We start from the raw sequence: 25,817 nt of genomic DNA, 5'->3' as shown, positions 1-25,817 counted from the left end.
CAGTCATGACAGATTCCTATTATTTACATAAATTATAACTACACAGCTCCACCCAACTCCAACCCAAGTACTACCCATCCAAAACACAAGTCCAACTTAACCATAGGAGAACCAGATATTTGCATATATATGTATATATAGTAGAGTGCAATACCGTATCTAGACGCCTGGTGGCGCTAGAGCTCCCAAACTGAGTTCAATCAACTCCCCGCCCACTAATTAGTATATATACCAAGTTTCAACAATCTATGACCTATAGAACCCAAGATATACAGGATAAGAAGGATCAGTCATTGACTCATCCCCGGTATTGGACCCTATATCCTAACCCTAACCCTAACCCTAACCCACTCTAACCCTAACATTCCTAAAAACCAGAAACAGCAACCAAAAAAACAGTCAATAACACTACAATGTGTTTTTCTAAGACGAAACAAAACGTTATCAATCCCAAATTGGAAACTACCTTAAAGAACAGATTAACTTTCGAAACTAGCCTCCGACCCAAAACTGGAATTCACAGTTCCTCCACCCTCACAAACATGCGCCAGCCCGTGCCTTTCCTCGTTCTCCCTACTTTAAACCACACAATCTGGTGAGATTGTGATGGGGGGAGTTCGTTGTAAACCCAAAAAACCTAACCCTAACCCTAACCCACACTCTAACCCTAACTCCACCCAACTCCAACCCAAGTACTACCCATCCAAAACACAAGTCCAACTTAACCATAGGAGAACCACATATTTGCATATATATGTATATATAGTAGAGTGCAATACCGTATCTAGACGCCTGGTGGCGCTAGAGCTCCCAAACTGAGTTCAATCAACTCCCCGCCCACTAATTAGTATATATACCAAGTTTCAACAATCTATGACCTATAGAACCCAAGATATACAGGATAAGAAGGATCAGTCATTGACTCATCCCCGGTATTGGACCCTATATCCTAACCCTAACCCTAACCCTAACCCTAACCTAACTCTAACCCTGACAGCAGCAGAAACCCGTGCCTTTCCTCGTTCTCCCTACTTTAAACCACACAATCTGGTGAGATTGTGATGGGGGGAGTTCGTTGTAAACCCAAAAAACCTAACCCTAACCCTAACCCTAAACCCAAAAAACCTAACCCTAACTCTAACCCTATATATACCAAGTTTCAACAATCTATGACCTATAGAACCCAAGATATACAGGATAAGAAATATCAGTCATGACAGATTCCTATTATTTACATAAATTATAACTACACAGCTCCACCCAACTCCAACCCAAGTACTACCCATCCAAAACACAAGTCCAACTTAACCATAGGAGAACCAGATATTTGCATATATATGTATATATAGTAGAGTGCAATACCGTAGCTCCCAAACTGAGTTCAATCAACTCCCCGCCCACTAATTAGTATATATACCAAGTTTCAACAATCTATGACCTATAGAACCCAAGATATACAGGATAAGAAGGATCAGTCATTGACTCATCCCCGGTATTGGACCCTATATCCTAACCTGAACCTAACCCTAACCCTAACCCTAACCTTAACCTAACTCTAACCCTAACCTTAACCTAACCCTAACCAAACTCTAACCCTACTCAGAATAGCCCGACCTAAACTTACCCAAAACCCATCCGTCACAGACCTATCGACTAGATTCCCAATCGATTAAACTCCAACCCGACTCTTACGCTAAATCTACTCGTCATAGTCCTACCGACAAGCAATCTCGCAAATGTATACCGTAATACTTTAATGCTGGAGGGAGTGCGATGCTGGATCAGGATTATCGGGCTGTGGCCTTTGGGCCTTCGGCTCGGTTCGCTGGTCCAGAGCAAGTTCAGATCGGAAACTTCGCATTCCTAAAAACCAGAAACAGCAACCAAAAAAACAGTCAATAACACTAGAAAACGTTATCAATCCCAAATTGGAAACTACCTTAAAGAACAGATTAACTTTCGAAACTAGCCTCCAACCCAAAACTGGAATTCACAGTTCCTCCACCCTCACAAACATGCGCCAACCCGTGCCTTTCCTCGTTCTCCCTACTTTAAACCACACAATCTGGTGAGATTGTGATGGAGGGAGTTCGTTGTAAACCCAAAAAACCTAACCCTTAAGCTCTTAAACCTACCCCGCTTTTATTTTAACCCTGTTTAAAATAGCCCGATCATAAAATACCCCTGCGTAAAATAGCCCGGATCACAATTACCCCAACATGATTGGTTTTACAAATATACATAAATATTGATAACGTTATAAATATACTACACACACTCTGAATCAATTATAAATATATAAATACTATAAAAAAGTTCATTGGAGTGGATTACAGAGAATATCATGACCCTATGACCCAGGGTTATATATAAATATATATACACACAACGGTTTCGTTTGTTTAAGAGCACTTTTCCACTTTCACCTTATACATGGACAAACATCTAGGAGTAAAATGGGGAGGTCAGTGATGGTGCTTTCGAATCCCTAGCTTTATGTATGTGGGATGGCCAGTTGTGCGAAAGGACAGTGCACAACCACCTTCGGTTTCCTCGGAAATCTTTGGTTGGATTTACAGTTCCCCTATACCAGTATCGGTATTGGGCCTGATACCAAGTTCATGTACTTGTACTCATACTCATAAAAATACCCCCGATACCAAAGACCGATACCTCACGTGACGTAACTGACAGAATTTTCTGTGCACAGAGACACCGGCGACAGCAGCAGAAACAGTGTCAGCCTCAGGGGTGTAGAAATACTTCAATATCAATGATGACAACCCACACATTGTGAACTGCATGTAAATTGAGCTGAAAGACACAGACCAGATGCACTCTCTCGCACATATTTCACGTAAATAAAGATGGTTATGGCTTAAGTGGACGAAAAAGGTGGGTGAAAACAGGTTATGTGTCAGTATTACATCCATGGATTCGGTCTAACCCTAGCCTAATGAAATATTTGTCCGTCATTAATGTTAATAAAACATCAAAAGGTGTTAAATGAATGTGTATATATATATATATATATATATATATATATAGTGAAATAAAATTTCTCATATCATGGTCATATTGCCCACTCGTCCCATATTCCACCATGACAAATCTGGTCACCCTAGGTTGTGTTTACATTGGTTCACAGTGTTATGTTATAAACATTTGTTCTGTAATATTGGTTTAGCATTTTTTGAAAGGCAGGTTAAAAAAGACTTGTTCAAGTTTGTTTGTTTGTTTGGTTTTTTTGGGGTTTTTGTTTTTGTTTTTTATTATGACTTTGGTAATTATGCCCTTTGAAGGTTATTGGACACTGTGAAATTTGTGCTTTAAGTTTGTGACAAGCACATAAAAATTACTACTTTTTTTCATTGAAGAAAACTGCCTCATCACCAAAAAAAAAAAAAAATTACCAGAAAAAAAAATATATCGGTACTCATACTCAGTCCTTAAAAAATGGTATCGGTGCATCCCTTGCTAGGGTTGAGCAAAATCCAGAATTGGAGAATCAGAATGCTTTAAGTTTAAAAGTTGGAATTTGATTCAGCCAAACTCCACAGGAATTTAAACTGGAATTTGACTTGGAATGAAAGGAAGAGGAATTTACTGAAATGTAGATCATAATTGAACACACAAGTAATGCATTCTGGAAACTGAAGTGTTCTACCCTGGTCAACAAAATTATCAGTACAATGACAATCATATATATATATATATATATATATATATATATATATTATATATATATATATATATATATATATATATACAGTGCTCAGCGTAAATGAGTACACCCCCTTTGAAAAGTAACATTTTAAACAATATCTCAATGAACACAAAAACAATTTCCAAAATGTTGACAAAACTTAGTTTTATATAACATCTGTTTAACTTATAACATGAAAGTAAGGTTAATAATATAACTTAGAGAACAATTTTTTTTCAGTTTTACTCAAATTAGGGTGATGCAAAAATGAGTACACCCCACTGAATGTCTCTGGAGCAAAGCTAAATTTTAGACTACAAATGTCTAATTTAACAAGAATTCAACCACAGGTGAGTCTAATTATTCATTACACAGGTGTCCAGCAGACAGTTGACTATAAAAGGGTGTTAAAACCCCTTCCCATTTTATGCTGTCAGCAATGGCACCACATGGAAGAGAAATGTCACAAGACCTGAGAAAGAAAATAATTTCTTTACACCAAAAAGGTGAAGGCTACAAGAAGATCAGCAAAGCTTTATTTATCAGTCAGAATACTGTAGAAAAAGTGGTAAAAAAATTAAAAAAGATGGAACTGCAACCATCTCACAGAGACGTCCAGGTCGTCCATGGAAGTTAACTCCTCGACAGGAGCGTCTTCTGATGAGAAGGGTTGAAGAAAATCGGCATGCAAGTTCACTGTAGTTATCTAAAGAAGTAGAAAGCCAAACTGGGGTGACTATTTCCCGTGACACAATACGGCGTACACTGCAGAGGAATGGCGTGCATGGGTACCGTCCACGAAAGAAGCCTCTCCTAAAGCCCAGGCACAAAAAAGCCGGCCTAGAGTTTGCCAGGGCCCATGCGGCCAAAGATGAAGACTACTGGGACTCTATACTCTGGAGCGATGAAACCAAGATAAATGTTTTTGGAACTGATGGCTTCAAAACTGCATCGCAAAGGTGAGGAATACAAAGAAAAATTCATGGTGCCTACAGTGAAACATGGTGGTGTCAGTGTCCTTATGTGGGGCTGCAGGAGTGCTGTTGGTGTCGGGGAGCTGCATTTCATTGATGGCATCATGAATTCACAGATGTACTGCTCCATACTGAAAGAGAAGATGCTACCATCACTCCGTGCCCTTGGTCGTCGTGCACTTTTCCAACATGACAATGATCCTAAACACACATCTAAGGCCACTGTTGGATTTCTGAAGAAGAACAGAGTGAAAGTGATTCATTGGCTCCTGATCTGAACCCAATCAAACACCTATGGGGAATTCTGAAGAGACAAATTGAGCATCACTCTCCATCCAGCATCCAGTCTCTAAAAGAAGTCATTCTTGAAGAATGGAAAAAGATAGATGTTGCAAAATGTCGCCAACTTGTTCATTCTATGCCTAGAAGACTTGGTGCTGTCATTAAAAATCATGGAGGTCATACAAAGTACTAGATGTAGTAGTTTTTGTTGTGGGGTGTACTCATTTTTGCATCACCCTAATTTGAGTAAAACTGAAAAATGTGTAATCTAAGTTATATTATTAACTTTACTTTCATGTTATAAGTTAAACAGATGTTATTTTAAACGTAGTCTTGTCAACATTTTGGAAATTGTTTTTGTGTTCATTGAGATAGTGGCTGCGTCCGAAACCGCCTACTTCTCTACTATTTAGTAGGGGGAAAGCAGTAAGTGAGCGAATAAGTATGTCCAAAGCCTTAGTAGTCAATAAAGAGTAGGCGAAAATTACCTGGGTGACGTACTAATTCTCGTGAGATTCAGACATGTGTCTACTTAAAGTGCATCCGAAACTGCCTATTTCTCTACTATTTAGTAGGGGAAAAGCAGTAGGCGAGCGAATAAGTATGTCCGAAACCACAGTAATAAAAGAGTAGGCGAGAAGTTCCCGGATGGCCTACTGCTTCCGCCCAGATTCTAAAGTGTTCCTCGATGGATACTTTTCTATCCCAGAAGGCCGTGGGAGAGGATACGTCATAATCGAACACAGAGGAGAAAGGCGGCGCGGATGCTTTCAAATGTGAGTAAACACATTGCTTGTGTTAAAATCGCATTTGTTGAGCTACTGTAGAGTAAACTGTTGAATGTGTAAAGATGCTAGACAGTATAGTTGTGATTTTGCAGTAAAAACACGTTTTATTATGTATAGATAACAGGGGAGCTTCAGTAAACACACGTTCGTCTCCAAAGTGGATTTACATGAATTGTAAACCATATACATCATAAAGATGCTTACTAAATGTTTTTTTAACATCTGACAGGAACATCTTCTTTAAGTATTATGACTTATGAGTGATGGATTATGTATTATGAGTGATGTGTGTGTGCTATTATGTAGAATTCACTGTTGTCAAAACTGTTTACATTACATGAATTAAAATAATGTAAATAAATAAATATACCTAAAATAAAAATAAGTTATCTATTGTATTTGTCCATTAGTACTGTTGATAAATTAAGGAACATTTGTGTTGGATAAAAAGTGAGTTAACACATCATCAACTACCTCAACATGTAAATGTAGTTTTGAGCACATAAATATCAGAGGAAACTTGAGTCTTGTCTGGATGTTACAGGGACAGATGATCACGTGTGTTTATCCAGTGGAGAGAGACTGATGAAGGAATGATGCCATCAAAGGCTTTGAGTGACGATACTACAGAAATAAATACAAATCTACTTAAATCTTAAGTTGTAGTTTATTTTAATTATTGCAATTTCAAACAAAGTTATTACAGCACTTTTCTGATTCTTGATGTCTGTGATGTCTAAAGTAAGATTATTTTGTTACTTCTTATACAGAAATCAGATGACATTGTGCTGTTAAAATGATTGCATTTGTATGATGTTTGTGCATTTTTGTAGGATGTGAAATGTCCTCAGACTGGTGTGAGCACGGAGAGCCACAGCAGATCCTGGAAATGGTGTAGAGCCATGGATGAGACCCTCCATCACTCCTCCTGCCCTTACTGCCTCATCTGGACCGGATGTTGCTGTGATTTCTTCATCCTCAGTGAGCCCAGAGCCAGCGAGAGCATCTAGAAAAAGACCAAAAGATTGAGGATGTGATTTTGGTCCAGTTTGTTCTGCTGGTTTCTGTTCATACAATGGAGCCTGACTTTCATAAGCTTCAAAAGCATCATCAAATAATGTCATGAAGCTTCTGGAATTCAGGCTCCATTGACTGATATTGTATGAACAGAAACCAGCAGGACAAACTTGATCAAAATCACCTTTTGTGTTCAGAAGAAGAAAAAAAATGAACACAGGGATTGAACAGCGTGAAGGCGAGTAAATAATTACTGAATTTATATGTTTGGGTGAACTAACCCTTTATGATCCAAAATAGAAACTGTATGAAATGTATGTATGCATTTATATTACAGTAGTACCTTGAAAAAGTAAACTTTAAGAAATAAGCAGCTTTAATTAGCGTTTGTGCCCCAGACACTAACAAAAAAGGATTTACAAAAATCACATTTACATTTAAACATTTGGCAGATGCTGTTATCCAAAGTGACTTACAGTGCTCTTATTACAGGGATGATCCCGCTGGAGTAACCTGGAGTAAAGTGTCTTGATCAAGGACACACTGGTGGAGACGGCTGCGGAGATCGAACCAGCAACCTTCTGCTTACCAGTTCAGCGGTTTAACCCACTACACCACAGAAGTAATAAAGCTACAACAAAAATTAGCCTGTAATTGTAAAAATATTAAAGGAAATATGGCAAGAAACAGAATGCTGACACGAATTGTAAAATGTTTTAATCTGTTGATGGAGAGCACACAAATGTTTGGAGCAGAAACAGCAGCAGCCTGATTGTCCCGCACATCATGTCCCACTCTTGCTTCAAGGTTGTGGGGTTCAGGGGTCCATCATCATGGTCTTCCTCATCCTCTGGATCAACAATGTCCCCATTGAGAAGAGCAGCAGTGAGGGACATGATGGATGACAAAGACAGGTGAAGGTGTTCATGGTGGTCAGCTGCTTCATCAAAATAAAGCTGCAGAATTGGCACAGCTGTGTTCAGGTGGCAGTAGGATGTGGGGATCACCGCCCGTAAATACATGATTGTTAGAACAATAAGTTTGAATAAAGCTTTGTTTCATGTGCTGTTGACTTGTATATGCATTTATTTATTGTCATTGTTACTTTTATTAATTCTTTTACTTTTTTTTATTAATTATGCTATTATTATCAGTAAATTTATTTATTTTATTATGCATTAATTCATTGCTTGACTGTAAATTGAGATGTATTCACATCAGCTGTAATTGTCTAGTGTGTGTTCATGCGTAGCTATGTCATATGACAAAACTTTACATTTTGCTTGTTTTACTAAAGAAGTAAAACAAAAAGTAATATAATTAAGTTTTGGTCAGCATTTATCATTATTATTGTGTGTAGGTGTTGGGGTGGGCTAGCAATGCAATTCATTCTGGGGTAATCTTAATTTTTTAAGTAGTTTATACTTACATTTTTTGAGTATAAAATCAACAGTCTTCTCCAAAGGCGAGATCTTCGAGCAGCTGTCCGACATCTCCTTTGTGCAGACATTGCTAACACTAAGGAAAACCTGTCTAGGTAGGGTTGTCAAGTTATGGTGCTGTGAGGGGTTAGTGCACCTGTTGCTCATATCTTTATTTTTATTGCAGGACCTATAATTACATAGAAGATCAGGGAAAATACCATGGTTGTATCTTTAACAATGAACAATAATAATGACAAAAAAACAAAACAAATATGGGTTTGTATACATCATAGTTTGAGATTATATACACAGACAAAGCATTATGACGAGGTTAAATATTTTGAATACATCATCATAATGCATAAAAATATTTATTTGTTTGTTTATTATTTATAAGCCTGAGGGATGAAGCTAGAGCTATTTCAACAAGAAAAAAAGGAAAACGTAAAGGAGATTTATGCCACTTTTGCTTGTGGATGAACATTTTTGCATATAAAATAAAGAAATTAACAACATATTCACACGAATTTGGGTTTTCGTAACAAAAAATATACTGTGGGTCACATTATTAGTTAAAAATATAAGAACTTAAAATTAATCTAAAATATATTAGTTGTACTACAATCACAAAATTACTGGGCAGCTGTTTCTTCAACAAGACCACAAAATGAGCAAGTTTAATCAATGTCAAGATATTTACAGATAGATGAATTAAACCTGTCACTCATATCTTTAAAGTTGTTGCGCTTGTGATTTAAGTCAAGTCAAGTCACCTTTATTTATATAGCGCTTTTTACAATGTAGATTGTGTCAAAGCAGCTTTACATTGATAACTGGTACATTGTTTGGCTGCACAGCAGCTCTTAAAGAATAGTGTCAATGCAGGCAGATCAAAGCACTGTTGAAATCAAATGTCAAGTCAAGTTTTTTTAGTCAAGGTCAATTTAGTCGTAGGTCACATGATAACGTCAACATAGCGGATTATGTCCGGATCGCATTCATACTCAACGAGATTTGGCTATTAAGTACCTACTCTTTTAGCGCTCGTTAAGTAAGTACTAATTGAAATTAAGTACCTACTCATTGAGTAGGCAGTTTCGGACGCAGCCATTGTTTAAAATGTTACTTTTCAAAGGGGGTGTACTAATTTACGCTGAGCACTGTATACACACACACACACACACACACACACACACACACACACACACACACAAAGACTGTAGTCTTGTCACTTTGCTGGTTATATTGCTGTTGGTTTAAATATAACCACAGCTCAGCAGAAAGAAATGGATCTTTACATCAGCAAAAAGCTGGACTTCATCATATGTAACTTCTGCTCAAATGCATCCTAGCATGCCACAATAGTTTTGCATTTGAGCACATATTTAAGCTAGGCAGAGCAAAATAACTCATTTTCTTAAAGAATAATGAAAGAACAATACGTTCTATATACTACCTTACACCTAGTGTTATTAGGCAATACTTTTACTGTATGCTCATATTTAAATCAAGCTAGAGCTTCAAACTCTTCTGAATGCAGTTAATAATATCTACAACGTAAACCACAGAGTAAAATAGTATACTGGAAGTACCAACTGGACGTATTCAACAAACAGAAACGTAAACTTTCACATTACTTTTTCTTATTGATTTAACGTCAATTAAAAATGAAGCAGAAGACTTACTGACAGTTCCCATCAAGCCTTCACTGCTGCTTGTATGGATAAGTGACCTAATCCTCATAATACAAACAGCAGCTCTCGCTGTGCTATAATTATGATTTTTCCATATAAGAACATGCTGTTTATAACTTTGAGAGTCTTAATATCACTATGTGTCCAGTTTACTTCATGCCATGACTACTGAGATTTAATAGCCCAATAAAAAAATCTGTCAGAGATATTATTTTTCATTTGGAAGGATGACTTGTTACCGTCCATCTCTGGTAATAAATCTTCGAGGTTTTTAAGATTTTAATTTTATCTCCTGCTGGCAAAAGTTGGGAGAATTCTTGGAAAACCAGCCAAGCTGTCCTCTCTGCCCCTGGCTCATGTGATCACTAACAACACTGATATCAAACCTTAATTGCAATGTAAATGAACAACGGGAACAGACAAAGCAGTTTTAACTGACATATAAATTCTAAGTTACAAGTCTTGATGTCACCTGAAACAGAATACCAGTGACATTTGACTGCTTCTGAGAGTTTCTCTGCTGTGCCAAGTTCCCTTAGTTTTAAAGATGGTACACTGAAATAGGACCTCAGCAACATAAAATTAAACTTATCAAACAGGTAATGCATTTGCATTAAAAAAAAATCGAATATCTACAAGAGTTACAATCTAAAAAAACATGGACTGTGACAAACTTTTATGCCATGTCTATTAACCCAACATCCATTATCTGTGTGTACCAATATAACAATATTCCTCGTATTAGATGAATGACAACATCTTCCAATTTCCTCCCCGGAACAGAGAAACATCACACCAAGTAAAATAACATGACCAAATCTGGCTGGACAGTTCTGCTGAGTGCTCAGTAATGACACTATATAAACGGCAGCCCCTGACCCCCCAAAGACTAACAGTGACCAGGCTAAGGTGGGGTAACTGCACATTTTAATTTGACAGGTTCATTTTAATTTAAGAATTAATGTAGAATGCCTGAGTGTTCTTAATCAAATGATGTATACTAACCCATAATGGAAGATGCTAATACACTTCACTGACTATCTCTTGATCTTTTTCAGAATCCATAAATTGACAGCTGCTTTTTTCCCTCTCGGAGCATCATTAAAGGTAAACTAATACAAGTTACGTCTACTGATTACAACATTGTTATGATAATGACAAGATGACCAGTTTATAATGTGAAATCCTGAGAAAAGTAGAGGTGTAATACTAAGCAGAGTTAAGGTGAATATTTTACTCCACAGTGCAATCATGGGAGATGGTGAGATGGAGTGCTTCGGCCCGGCGGCCGTTTTCCTCCGGAAGCCGGAAAGAGAGAGATTAGAGGCTCAGAACACCCCCTTTGATGCCAAAACGGCATTCTTTGTGACAGTACCAGATGAGATGTACCTGAAGGGTACTCTTGTTAGTAGAGAAGGCGGCAAAGCTACTGTCAAAACACTGTGTGGGAAAGTAAGTATCATGGATAAAAACTATTTCATATGTTACTGTGCTTGAGTCTGCAGAGGTTAAAGATCTTCAGTTAAATATCATACAAATGTGTGTACAAAAAGTCTAATCTTTCTTGATTACCGATCAATGTTCATTACAGACTGTCACGGTAAAAGAAGATGAAATCTTCCCCATGAATCCTCCCAAGTTTGACAAAATTGAAGACATGGCTATGATGACCCACCTCAATGAGCCTGCTGTGCTGTTTAACCTCAAAGAGCGTTACGCAGCATGGATGATCTACGTAAGTCTAAGCAAATCTTATTTTATTGTTTTATTCATGGGATGGGGTGACAGCATTGTTAAACTGGACTATCTATCTCCGTTTCAGACCTACTCTGGCTTGTTCTGCGTCACTGTCAATCCCTACAAGTGGCTCCCAGTGTACGATTCAGTCGTTGTGGCTGGATACAGAGGCAAAAAGAGGATTGAAGCCCCGCCTCACATCTTCTCCATCTCCGACAACGCCTACCAGTTCATGCTCACTGGTAAGTGGATTCCAGAAGGGTCTCAACAGACAAGAGTTATTACCGTATAACATTTATAAATTTATATTTGTAAAGTTATTGCAGGAAACTGCAAACTACCATTTTATTTATCTGTGTGTTTGTCATATCCATGAAAAAAGCAAAGAGTTCAGGCAACTACTATCTGCAGGGGAAGTTAGTCTTCCACAAGTAACTTTTAGTTTTATGCTTCAACCGCTAGAGATCCAAAAGTTACATAATGTAGTCTTGATAGATGAATAGACTAAATACAAACAATATGTACAGGTGCTGGTCATATAATTAGAATATCATCAAAAAGTTCATTTTTTTATTATAAATTATTTTTAAAAATGAAACTTTCATATATTCTAGATTCCCTATATGTAAAGTAAAACATTTCAAAAGTTTTTTTTTTTAATTTTGATGATTAGAGCGTACAGCTCATGAAAGTCCAAAATCCAGTATTTCAAAATATTAGAATATTTCCTAAGATCAATCAAAAAATGGATTTGCAAAACAGAAAAGTTCAAGTTCTTTAAAGTATGTTCTTTTGTGCACTCAATACTTGATCGGCAGGACATATTACAGCAAATGACTTGCTCCTAGCACAAATTACTGCATCAGTGAAGTGTGGCATGGAAGTGATCAGCCTGTGGCACTGCTGAGGCACTATTGAGCCTTCAGATCATCTGTATATTGTTGGATCGACTGTTTCTCATCTTTCTCTTGAAAATATCCCATAGATTCAGGTCAGGCATATTGGCTGGCCAATAAAGCACAGTAATATCATGCTCAGCAAACCACTTGGAAGTGGTTTTTGCACTGTGGGCAGGTGCTAAAGTCCTGCTGGAAAAGGAAATCAGCATCTCCATAAAGCTTGTCAGCAGATGGAAGCATAAAGTGCTCCAAAATCTCCTGGAAGATGGCTGCATTGACTTTGCACTTGATAAAACACAATGGACCAACACCAGCAGACGTCACGGCCCCCCCAAATCATTATTGACTTCAGAAACTTCACACTAGACTTCAAGCAGCTTGGATTCTGTGCCTCTCCAGTCTTCCTTCATACTCTGGGACCATGATTTCAACATGAAATGCAAAATTTACTTTTATCTGAAAAGAGGACTTTCGACCACTGTTCACTGTCCAGTTCTTTTTCTCCTTAGCACAGGTAAGATGCTTCTGACGTTGTCTCTGGTTCAGAAGTGGCTTGGTAGTCCTTTTCCTGAAGATGTCTGAGTGTGGTGACTCTTGATGCGCTGACTCCGGCTTCATTCTACTCATTGTGAAGTTCTCCCAAGTGTTTGAATTGGCTTTACTTGACAGTATTCTCAAGCTTGCGGTCATCCCTGTTGCTTGTGCACCTTTGCCTACCCAATTTCTTCCTTCCAGTCAACTTTGCATTTAATATGCTTTGATATACACTCTGTAAACAGCCACCCCATTCAGTAATGACCTTCTGTGACTTACTCTCTTTGTGGAGGGTGTCAATGATTGTCTCCTGGACCATTGCCAAGTCAGCAGTCTTCCCCATTAGTGTGGTTTCAAAGAACAAAAGATACCCGGAATTTATACTGTAGGGATGGTCATTTAATGAAACTCAAATGTAAATATTCTAATATTTTGAGATACTGGATTTTGGACTTTCATGAGCTGTACGCTCTAATCAACAAATTTAAAAAAAACAACTTTTGAAATGTTTTACTTTACATGTAGGGAATCTACAATATATGAAAGTTTCATTTTTTAAAATAATTTACAATAAAAAAAATTAACTTTTTCACGATATTCTAATTATATGACCAGCACCTGTATATTATTTTATAATATTCACTGTTGCAAAAAATGTTTAATAAGTTTACATAAAAAAGCACTGATAATGATATTTATCCTTAGTTAACAACTAGCTAGTAAACCATAGCAGGTTTTTCAATGTTTCGTTCAATTAGTAATTACTTCATAACAACCATTAAGTATTACAAGTATTATTGGATGAAAAAAATGTTACTGAACCTTATCTATGTGCATTTACATGAATAAATGAATGACTAAAATATAATTATAAATGAACTAAAAATATTTTATAACACTTTATGCCTTCAAGTTCAAATGAAGTACTACCTTTATTTGGAATCCCTGTTAACATTTCATGGTGTAATTTCAGATCGTGAGAACCAGTCTGTTCTGATTACGTGAGTAATTATTCTCCTGAAGCTTTTCGATTATAATGTAAATCCATAGAAGATTTATGACTAAATCATGATCTATTGTGAACCTCCAGTGGAGAATCTGGTGCTGGAAAGACTGTGAACACAAAACGTGTCATTCAGTACTTTGCAACTGTTGGTGCAATGTCTGGATCGAAGAAGGTAGAACCTGTCCCTGGAAAAATGCAGGTTAGTGAATATCTCTTCAAGACAATGTTATTGATTACACCAGTGTTTCTCAACTCCATTCCTGGGAACCCACATACCACAATGTTTCTGATATCTCGCTAGTTAAAACACCTTCAACTCATCAGCTTCTTAGTGCGTTGAACAGGAAGACATCTAAAACACTCTGGGAGGTGGGTCCTGAGGACTGGAGTTATGTTGGATTACACTGCGTTACAGTATTTGTGCTTTACCTCATAACTATTCATTGTACTACAATTACATATAGGGATCACTGGAGGACCAAATCGTGGCAGCCAACCCTCTGCTGGAGGCTTATGGTAATGCCAAGACTGTGAGGAATGACAACTCCTCTCGTTTTGTAAGTTGAACTAATGAATCATTATAACATTATACAACTTCAGTCACACCTTCAAAGCTTCCAAACACCTGAGCTTTTGTAAATAATTTCAATCTTCATAGGGTAAATTCATCAGGATTCATTTTGGGACCACTGGAAAACTGGCCTCAGCTGATATTGAAACTTGTGAGTCAACATTGTTTTAAGCCAAACATTTTAATTGGAGGTTAAGATGTGGGTAAATCAATTGAAGTCAATGTCTTCTGTCTCTCTCTCTCGCTGTCTCTCTCTCTCTCGCTGTCTCTCTCTCTCTCGCTGTCTCTCTCTCTCTCGCTGTCTCTCTCTCTCTCGCTGTCTCTGTCTCTCTCTCTCTCTCTGTCTCTGTCTCTCTCTCTCTCTCTGTCTCTGTCTCTCTCTCTCTCTCTGTCTCTGTCTCTCTCTCTCTCTCTCTCTGTCTCTGTCTCTGTCTCTCTCTCTGTCTCTCTCTCTGTCTCTATCTGTCTCTGTCTCTCTCTCTGTCTCTATCTGTCTCTGTCTCTCTCTCTCTTAAAGATCTGCTGGAAAAGTCAAGAGTAACATTCCAGCTGTCTGCTGAGAGGAGCTACCACATCTTCTACCAGCTCATGACTGGACACAAGCCAGAGCTGCTCGGTGAGAAATCTACAGTCTTGTGCATTTCATTTATTTCCATGTTTGAGAACACTGTTAACATAATGCACATCAATTCTTTACAGAGGCCCTGCTCATCACCACCAACCCTTACGACTATCCAATGGTCAGCCAGGGTGAAATCACTGTCAAGAGTATCAATGATGTGGAGGAGTTCATTGCCACAGATGTATGTGGACAACTGCATTATTATTATTATTAGTAGTAGTAGTATTTTCAAATTCTATGCAATATATCTGAGCAAACATAAACATCAGATTAACACTAGCATAAACTGAATACTGCATGACATACAATATGAAATACCCATCTCTTTGACTTTAATTAATGATGTGTGATTCATTCGGTCATTGTATAAACAGACTGCGATTGACATTCTGGGCTTCAGTGCTGATGAGAAAAACAGCATCTACAAGCTGACAGGTGCTGTGATGCATCATGGGAACATGAAGTTTAAACAGAAGCAGAGGGAGGAGCAGGCCGAACCTGATGGCACTGAGGGTAAGACGTACTAGTAGCACATATTAACATGTGAACATTCACTTCATTAGCGATACTAATGCATAAAACTTCTCTGTTCTTCCTCAGTGGCTGATAAAATCGCCTACCTCATGGGCCTCAACTCCGCTGACATGCTGAAAGCTCTATGTTTCCCCAGAGTGAAGGTCGGAAATGAGATGGTGACCAAAGGCCAGACAGTACCACAGGTGATCACTTATCTCCTCTATTCGATAGATGATAAAAGCTAGAAATGTCTCATAGACATGCATAGTTGTCTTGAGAAGTAAAAGTGTAATAATATGATCTACACTGACCTTTGAATGTCTCAGGTGAACAACGCAGTCTCTGCGCTCAGCAAGTCTGTCTATGAGAAAATGTTCTTGTGGATGGTCTTCCGTATCAATGAGATGTTGGACACAAAACAGCCAAGACAGTTCTTCATTGGTGTGCTGGACATCGCTGGATTTGAGATCTTTGATGTGAGCATCAGTTACTAATGTCTGTGTAAGAATCAAGACATAAAAGATAACAGTCAGCAGTAAGAATTTGCCTCTGTTTAATTATCAGTTCAACAGCTTGGAGCAGCTTTGCATCAACTTCACAAATGAGAAACTGCAACAGTTTTTCAACCACCACATGTTTGTTCTGGAGCAAGAGGAGTACAAGAAAGAAGGCATTGAATGGGAGTTCATTGACTTTGGTATGGACTTGGCTGCCTGCATTGAGCTCATTGAGAAGGTAAGAGGGCATTCAACAAATGATGAATGACTATAAAATACTATAAATATAAATGACTATTCACATTGTGCCTGTACTTGAACATGAATATTTCTTCAACAGCCAATGGGCATCTTCTCCATCCTTGAAGAGGAGTGCATGTTCCCCAAAGCTACAGACACAAGCTTCAAAAACAAGTTGCATGATCAGCATCTGGGCAAAACCGCCGCTTTCCAGAAGCCCAAGCCTGCCAAAGGCAAGGCAGAGGCCCACTTCTCTCTGGTGCACTACGCCGGCACTGTGGACTACAACATTAATGGCTGGTTGGACAAGAACAAGGATCCACTAAATGACTCTGTTGTGCAACTCTACCAAAAGTCATCGCTCAAAGTGCTGGCCTTCCTGTATGTCACTCATGGAGCTGCTGAAGGTATGACCATCTGCATTTCCTCGATTCCTTTGTTTTAATTATATACAAATTTCATTACTTAATTAATTAAAACACACTATGTGATCACAGATTCTAAAGTTTCATTAAAATATGACATAACTATGCAAGCTAACAAATAGATGCAACAAGATTCAAATAGAGATTTATTAAAGGGTTTAATGGAACGCAACACAAGATCAATAAAGACATTTTTTTCATTGACATGAAACAGCTGAGGGTGGTGGAAAGAAGAAGAAGAAGGGTGGTTCCTTCCAGACTGTCTCTGCACTTTTTAGGGTAAACAGATTCTCTCTTTTAATGAAGGAGGTGAACTTTTTCCCTAATAAAGATTGGACTAATGACAAATATTTCCACAGGAGAACTTGGGTAAGCTGATGACTAACCTGAGGAGCACTCACCCTCACTTTGTGCGCTGCTTGATTCCTAATGAGTCCAAGACTCCAGGTAAACTTAATCCCTGAAGACTCAAATGCATCGCGGATTTGAAAATATCTCTAGAACCTTAAGAATATTTACATTGCAGGTCTGATGGAGAACTACCTGGTTATCCACCAGCTCAGGTGTAATGGTGTGCTGGAGGGCATCAGAATCTGCAGGAAGGGTTTCCCCAGCAGAATCCTCTACGGTGACTTCAAGCAGAGGTAAAGACACCTTTTTGCAACCACTTAATTAGAGATGATGCACAACCTAATCTTCATCATCTTATAACTATATTTTTGGCTTCACAAAAACATGATTCTCCCCTGAATGTCCTCTAGATACAAAGTATTAAACGCTAGCGTCATCCCTGAGGGACAGTTCATTGACAACAAAAAGGCTTCAGAGAAACTCTTGAGCTCTATTGATGTTGACCACACCCAATACAAGTTTGGACACACCAAGGTGATAAAACCCTACTAATCCTAAACCAAAAGTATATGGACACCCAAAAATGTAAATTCTGTCATTGACTCACCTTCACGTTGTACGTTGTACCACTTACTTTCTTCTGTGGAACAGAAGAGAAGATATTTGAAGAATGTTTCAGCTGTTTTTTCTCAATACAATGAAAGTTATTGTGGTCCAAATTGAACAGCCTGAGTAAATTTTTACATGCATTTTTGGGTGAAGCATCCCTTTAATGTCAGGCACTGCAGTGGTGATGGGGTCTGGCTTACAGTCGGCATTGTAATTCATCTTAAATGTGTTAAATTTGTGTTCGGGTTGAGGCTTTGTGCCTCAACACCAGGTTTACACCAGGCTTAGTAAAGTATTTCTTAATGGACCCCGCATTGTTATGCCTCCCCAAATGGTTGAGTCAAAGTTGAAAGCACAGAATTCTCTAGAATGTCATTGTATATTATAGAATATAATAGATTTATTTTCACATCTACTTGGCCTCTTTAAAACTATTATTTTCCAAATGGTCTTGTAGGTGTTCTTCAAAGCTGGTCTGTTGGGTACTCTTGAAGAGATGAGAGATGAGAAACTAGTAGAACTGGTTACCATGACTCAGGCTTTGTGCCGTGGATATGTCATGAGGAAGGAATTTGTCAAAATGATGGAGAGGAGGTATAAATGAATTTACAAAACTGTTTGAAACAAGGGTTTGTTACAAAAGATTGATAATGACTAATTTACTGATTGCAAATTACACAGAGAATCAATTTATTCCATCCAATACAACATCCGCTCATTCATGAATGTGAAACATTGGCCATGGATGAAGCTCTACTTCAAGATCAAGCCTCTTCTGAAGAGTGCAGAGACTGAGAAAGAAATGGCAGCCATGAAGGAGAACTATGAGAAAATGAAGGAGGATCTAGCAAAGGCATTAGCTAAAAAGAAAGAGCTTGAGGAGAAAATGGTGTCACTTCTTCAGGAGAAAAACGATCTTCAACTGCAAGTAGCAGCTGTGAGTATTTCAGCTCTTATTGATCCTAATATAGATGCAACAGCTATGAACATAAGCCAATAAACTAAGTCCATCTCAATGAACAGGAAACTGAAAACCTCTCTGATGCTGAAGAGAGATGTGAGGGTCTCATCAAAAGCAAGATCCAGCTTGAGGCCAAACTCAAAGAGAGCAATGAGAGACTGGAGGATGAGGAGGAAATCAATGCTGAACTCACTGCCAAGAAGAGGAAACTGGAGGATGAATGCTCTGAACTGAAGAAAGACATCGATGACCTAGAGCTCACCTTGGCCAAAGTTGAGAAGGAGAAACATGCAACAGAAAATAAGGTCAATCATCTTTTGTTCTTCACACTGCTGATTGTTTTCATTCTCAAGATCCTGAACAATGAACAATGTTTCTATTTAGGTTAAAAACCTGACGGAGGAGATGGCCTCTCAGGATGAGAGCATTGCCAAGCTGACCAAAGAGAAGAAAGCCCTCCAAGAGGCACACCAGCAGACTCTTGATGACCTTCAGGCAGAGGAAGACAAAGTCAACACTCTGACTAAATCTAAGACAAAGCTTGAGCAGCAAGTGGATGATGTAAGATGTTTGGCATGAAACTAAGAGAATGAATCAATAGGAGATTAATTTTGTGTCTCTAAACCAGCATTAAATGCTCTGGTTTCTGTAACAATAGCTTGAGGGCTCACTGGAGCAAGAGAAGAAACTCCGTATGGACCTTGAAAGAGCCAAGAGGAAGCTTGAGGGTGATCTGAAACTGGCCCAGGAGTCCATAATGGACCTGGAGAATGACAAACAGCAATCAGATGAGAAGATCAAAAAGTAAGCAGACATTAGTATTCACACAATTACACAAAATTAGTATTTTACACATTTTACAAAACAATACTTTAAATACAGGAAAGACTTTGAGATTAGTCAGTTTCTCAGCAAGATTGAGGATGAACAGTCTTTGGGAGCACAGCTTCAGAAGAAGATCAAAGAACTTCAGGTAACACTAACCATAATCTTTTCAATATGAAACTGTGAAGTAGATGCATAGCTGGGAAAACCCACGTTACCAATATCACTGGGTAATTCAGTTTTATTTATTTATTTATTTATTTAGGCCCGTATTGAGGAGCTGGAAGAGGAAATTGAGGCCGAGCGAACTGCTCGTGCTAAAGTGGAGAAGCAGAGAGCTGATCTCTCCAGGGAACTTGAAGAGATCAGCGAGAGGCTTGAGGAAGCTGGTGGTGCCACTGCTGCCCAGATTGAGATGAACAAGAAGCGTGAAGCCGAATTCCAGAAGTTGCGTCGTGATCTGGAAGAGTCCACCTTGCAGCATGAAGCTACGGCCGCAGCTCTCCGAAAGAAGCAGGCAGACAGTGTGGCTGAGCTCGGAGAACAGATCGACAACCTCCAGCGAGTCAAGCAGAAGCTGGAGAAGGAGAAGAGTGAATACAAGATGGAGATTGATGACTTGACAAGCAACATGGAGGCTGTGGCTAAATCAAAGGTAATTTCACTAGAGGATCATTAAATATAAAAGCATCTTTACAAACATCTGTATATAACTTGAATCTGTTTAGGCTAATTTAGAGAAGATGTGCCGTACCCTGGAAGACCAGCTGAGTGAAATCAAGACCAAGAGTGATGAAAATATTCGTCAGTTGAATGACATGAATGCACAACGTGCAAGACTTCAGACTGAAAATGGTAAGACAGAGTAAGCTACACGTGTAAAAACCTCAAAACATTGAGTAAAAAGTTTGTATGTTATTATATTTCATGGTAATATCTGTAACCTGTTTCCAAGGTGAATTTAGTCGCCAACTGGAAGAGAAAGAAGCACTTGTTTCACAATTAACTAGAGGAAAACAGGCTTATACACAACAAATTGAGGAACTCAAAAGACATATTGAGGAAGAAATCAAGGTAGAGTTATACATAAATAATATGCTTTTTTATAATATAAACAGTTCTATAGATGGTAACTCAAAATGTTCTATCTGATAGGCCAAGAACGCTCTGGCCCATGCGGTTCAGTCTGCTCGCCATGACTGTGATTTGCTCAGAGAGCAGTATGAGGAAGAGCAGGAGGCCAAAGCTGAACTCCAGCGTGGAATGTCTAAGGCCAACAGTGAGGTAGCTCAGTGGAGAACCAAATATGAGACTGATGCCATCCAACGCACTGAGGAGCTTGAGGAATCCAAGTAAATACATCATTGGGAAAAGTCTTCAGTATCCTACATTTAATAAGACAAATATTAATAAGATTTCATAATTTCAAATCACTTTCCTCAGGAAAAAGCTGGCCCAGCGTCTGCAGGATGCTGAAGAATCCATTGAGGCGGTGAACTCCAAGTGTGCCTCTCTGGAAAAGACCAAACAGAGACTGCAGGGTGAAGTAGAGGATCTCATGATTGATGTGGAGAGGGCAAATGCATTGGCAGCCAACCTTGACAAGAAGCAGAGAAACTTTGACAAGGTAAGAAATACATGGATAACCTGTAAACCTAAACCTTGAACCCAATGACTACATTTATTTCATTTTCAGGTGCTAGCAGATTGGAAACAGAAGTATGAGGAAAGTCAGGCTGAACTAGAAGGTGCTCAGAAAGAAGCTCGTTCTCTCAGCACTGAGCTTTTCAAAATGAAGAACTCCTATGAGGAAGCTCTTGACCACCTTGAGACCCTGAAGAGGGAGAACAAGAATCTGCAACGTAATGCAACTTTTTGTTTGTACAACAAGAATTAAAAAAAGATATGCATTATAACAGAAAATCTTACACTTATGATTTTTAAACCCATTTAGAGGAGATTTCTGACCTCACTGAGCAGCTTGGAGAGACTGGAAAGAGCATTCATGAGTTAGAGAAAGCCAAGAAGACAGTGGAGTCTGAGAAATCAGAGATCCAGACTGCACTTGAAGAAGCTGAGGTGCCATTCCTTTGCTATAATACAAACATTATGATACCACTGCTTTGAATAATATTAAAACATTGAATATGGAATGGTTCTAAACCTTAAATGGAAATTGTAATGTCTGCTAATTATTTCCTTAAACCTTCATAAATTTACTTCCATCACTCTAGAGCAGGGGTGGGCAAACTCGGTCCTGGAGGGCCACTGTCCTGCAGAGTTTAGCTGCAACCCTGATAAAACTCACCTGTGTGTAATCCTGAAGACCTTGATTAGCTGGTTCAGGTGTGTTTGATTAGGGTTGGAGCAGGGACATCCACCCTCCAGGACTGAGTTTGCCCACCCCTGCTCTAGAGGCTACAGTATAATGTGACAAATTTAAAAAGTAAGTCATTTTTTCCTTTTGTCCTTTTAGGGCACCCTGGAACATGAAGAGTCCAAGATTCTTCGTGTGCAGCTGGAGCTGAACCAGGTGAAGAGCGAGATTGACAGGAAGCTTGCGGAGAAGGATGAGGAGATGGAACAGATCAAGAAGAACAGCCAAAGAGTCATCGATTCCATGCAGAGCACTCTGGACGCTGAGGTCAGGAGCAGAAATGATGCCCTGAGAGTCAAAAAGAAGATGGAGGGAGATCTGAATGAGATGGAGATCCAGCTGAGTCATGCCAACCGCCAGGCTGCTGAGGCCCAGAAACAGCTCAGGAACGTCCAAGGCCAACTCAAGGTATCTTTCTGTAGAATGTGGAATTGTAATAAATATTAAATGTTTGACAATATGAATATGATACATGAATTAACCAAAGCATGACAACTAACAAAGAAAGAATGTTACCACAGGATGCCCAACTGCACCTTGATGACGCTCTCAGAGGACAGGAGGACATGAAGGAGCAGGTGGCCATGGTGGAGCGCAGGAATAACCTGATGCAAGCAGAGATTGAGGAGCTGAGAGCTGCACTGGAGCAAACAGAGAGAAGCCGCAAAGTGGCGGAGCAGGAGCTGGTTGATGCCAGCGAGCGTGTGGGACTGCTGCACTCACAAGTACAAACAATTACTAAATACCAGGAACAAATTCAGGATACATGAAAAACTTTCACATAAATGTACAATAAACTAACTGCTTACATCCCACAGAATACAAGTCTTATTAACACCAAGAAGAAGCTTGAGGCTGATCTGGTCCAGGTTCAAGGTGAGGTGGATGATTCAGTCCAGGAGGCCAGAAATGCAGAGGAGAAGGCCAAGAAGGCCATCACTGATGTGAGTGTTTACATTCTGCTTCTCTATTCTAATTTAAACAGTTATTTGCATTGTATTTGTATCTATATTGATTAATTCGTTTTAACTGGCTAATATTTCAGGCTGCCATGATGGCTGAGGAGCTGAAGAAGGAGCAGGACACCAGTGCTCACCTGGAGAGGATGAAGAAGAACCTGGAGGTGACTGTCAAAGACCTGCAGCACCGTCTGGATGAGGCTGAAAGTCTGGCCATGAAGGGTGGAAAGAAACAGCTCCAGAAACTGGAGTCCAGGGTAAATTTGAGTGTTTGGAACAAAACACATTCTCAGATGTACTGGTCATGGCAGAGATTTGACAGGTGAAAATAACTCTACTGAAGGTGCGTGAGTTAGAGTCTGAAGTTGAAGCTGAGCAGAGACGTGGTGCAGACGCTGTGAAAGGAGTGCGCAAATACGAGAGGAGGGTGAAGGAGCTCACCTACCAGGTATAATTAACCAGGAATTAGAAATTTACCACCTTTTACAATATACAGTCTAACTAAGACCACGTCCAATATTTACACCCAAAGACTGAGGAAGACAAGAAGAACGTGACCCGACTGCAGGATCTGGTAGACAAGCTGCAGCTGAAAGTGAAGGCCTACAAGCGCCAGGCTGAAGAATCTGTAAGTCTAAAATCAAATGTCTTGAGCGTGAAGTTTTAGTATTGACAAAAGCGTCCAGTGCCATGAATGCACTGCTATGAAATGGGTTGGATATCTTGTGTAATCTTAACAGGAGGAGCAGGCCAACACTCACCTGTCCAGGTACAGGAAGGTGCAGCATGAGCTGGAGGAGGCTCAGGAGCGCGCTGACATCGCCGAGTCTCAGGTCAACAAGCTGAGGGTCAAGAGCCGTGATGCTGGAAAGGTATTGTATTTTTTATTTTTTTATTTTGCAAAAGGAGGTAGGGGTGAATCTTAATATGCACTGCTTAATATACAGAAGTTTCTGACTGGAAAAAAAAAAAAAAACCACATGCAAATTCATTTTTGTAAATGTCTTTTTATTTACTGAAGAGCAAGGATGAAGAATGAAGATGAGACATCACAACACATCCACAAGCAAGCATATAATATGACTTACTTGTGCTGTGTCTTACATGTCCATTAAATGCAGTTTCTCAAAGCACTCTTTGTCTGTGTTATTGTAGACTGGTAGAGTATGGCACCAATGCCAAGATCACTGGTTCAATTCTCAGGGAATGCATGGACCAATAAAAAATAATTCATAAGTTGCTTAAGAAAGTTTCTACCAAATGTACAGGTATCTATATACTTTTACGCAAATACCTCATTTTAAAATTCAGCTAAATTATAAAACCAAGTCATTATAATTTTATCCGTCAAACATAATACAACAGAGCTATACAGTCCAATCTTCTCACTTTCATTGACGAATGAGAATTACTGTGTGCAAATGAAATGTCAAATTATATGGCAAAATCCATCAGTTTACATCAGCATAAACAACAGAACATCAGGATTCACATATTGTCACATCACACACCTGCAGTGCTTCTGTATATGGAGAAAAACAGAATAAAAGTATGTGTGTATATATATATATATATATATATATATATATAAGGAATAAATACGTGAAATATATTTCACTTAAATAATTAACAGACTAACAAAAAGAAAAAGTGCGACAAGTAGTATATACTGAGTTTTGGTTCATTTTGACGTACTCCACAAACACTTAATGGAAAGGAAACAGATGACAGAAACCGTATCCTGTTTGTTTTCTTTATTTTATAAAAGCTGTAAAGGACACAATTCAAGTGATTGTGCAGATCACCTCACGCGAGCGCACACAACATATCTGTTTATTATCAGAATAAAATACAGTCAACCAAACATAAAAAGTTACACTGCTCAATTTAAACAGTCTGTAGTACAATCTGTGGCATTCAGCGTGAGCACCGCCCCACTGTGGTGTTATTACGCCAAGCACATTTCTGCGCATGTGAAGGATGATGTTTTACGTGGATATTGAAATGCGAGTAAAGTACTGAATACCATTAAATTGAAAAGATTTGTTGTGGAGTGAGGGGAACTAAAATAGCCTATAGCTATGTTTATAGTGCTTATAATGTTTGTAAACATTAAGCTTTATTTATCAGTATTTTATATACACATGTGTATGTGACAGATAGCAGGTTTGCTGTCAAGTAGCAGGCCTTGGCGGGCCTCCCTGCAGGCAAACCCCCTATGTTTTGGGGTTCTTAACAGCTAACAATGACTTGCTATTGGATAAGCAGGCCTTAGCAAGCCTCTTTGTGAGCGAGTCCCCAATAGTGTGGGTACTTTTTAGCAACAAGACTTGCCTTTGGTTGTGGCCTTAGCAGGTCTCCCTGTGAGCGAGTCCCCATCTGGTTGGGTACTGGTAGCCAGAAGATTTGCTGTCAGGTAGTTGGCCCATCAGCCCCAACAGTGTGGGTGCTGTATTTAGCCACTTAGAACTGGCTACCAGGCACCTGGCCCTAGCAGGCCGCCCTGGAGGCTAGTCCCCAGCAGTAATGTGTTCTCTGAATTCCCTGCAGTACAGGTATTTCTCTGCCAGTTAAGACTTGATACCAGGTAGTTGGCCACTGTAGGCCTCCCTGATGCGAGTCCCCAGCAGTTGGGTATTGGTCAGCAAGGTCTTGTTGTTATGACCCAGATTAGGGACCAACATAAAAAGCCAGTCAAAAGGGTTATAAGTAAAATCGCAATGGCCAGGGCAAAAAGATCAAATTTATTGGCAGTAAAAGTACCAAAAACAAAAAAACAAACAAAACAAAACAAAGGAACACA

General features: G+C 39.0%; 1 protein-coding gene across 1 annotated transcript; it reads left to right on the top strand.

The window, feature by feature from the left end:
- Positions 1-10,913: 10,913 nt before the first annotated feature.
- Positions 10,914-24,138, top strand: LOC127498500 (myosin heavy chain, fast skeletal muscle-like). Its single transcript, XM_051867869.1, has 40 exons — positions 10,914-10,992; positions 11,130-11,337; positions 11,477-11,620; positions 11,708-11,864; positions 14,029-14,056; positions 14,146-14,260; positions 14,526-14,618; positions 14,720-14,783; positions 15,150-15,248; positions 15,332-15,435; positions 15,629-15,767; positions 15,855-15,973; positions 16,097-16,246; positions 16,335-16,505; positions 16,608-16,914; positions 17,147-17,211; positions 17,292-17,379; positions 17,459-17,576; positions 17,694-17,817; positions 18,350-18,486; positions 18,574-18,829; positions 18,916-19,158; positions 19,238-19,414; positions 19,512-19,657; positions 19,736-19,826; positions 19,944-20,333; positions 20,407-20,533; positions 20,634-20,752; positions 20,834-21,030; positions 21,122-21,305; positions 21,375-21,540; positions 21,633-21,757; positions 22,155-22,463; positions 22,577-22,780; positions 22,874-22,999; positions 23,101-23,271; positions 23,358-23,462; positions 23,547-23,642; positions 23,755-23,886; positions 24,036-24,138. The coding sequence occupies exons 2-40, from the start codon at positions 11,137-11,139 to the stop codon at positions 24,051-24,053; spliced, it is 5,805 nt and encodes a 1,934-aa protein (XP_051723829.1). The 5' UTR covers positions 10,914-10,992; positions 11,130-11,136; the 3' UTR covers positions 24,054-24,138.
- The last annotated feature ends 1,679 nt before the right edge of the window (positions 24,139-25,817 follow it).

Source organism: Ctenopharyngodon idella, chromosome 17, assembly GCF_019924925.1.
Source record: "Ctenopharyngodon idella isolate HZGC_01 chromosome 17, HZGC01, whole genome shotgun sequence".
Lineage (NCBI taxonomy): Eukaryota > Metazoa > Chordata > Actinopteri > Cypriniformes > Xenocyprididae > Ctenopharyngodon > Ctenopharyngodon idella.
The sequence above is the reverse complement of the archived record's forward strand: the minus strand, read 5'-3'. Positions and strand labels throughout refer to the sequence as shown.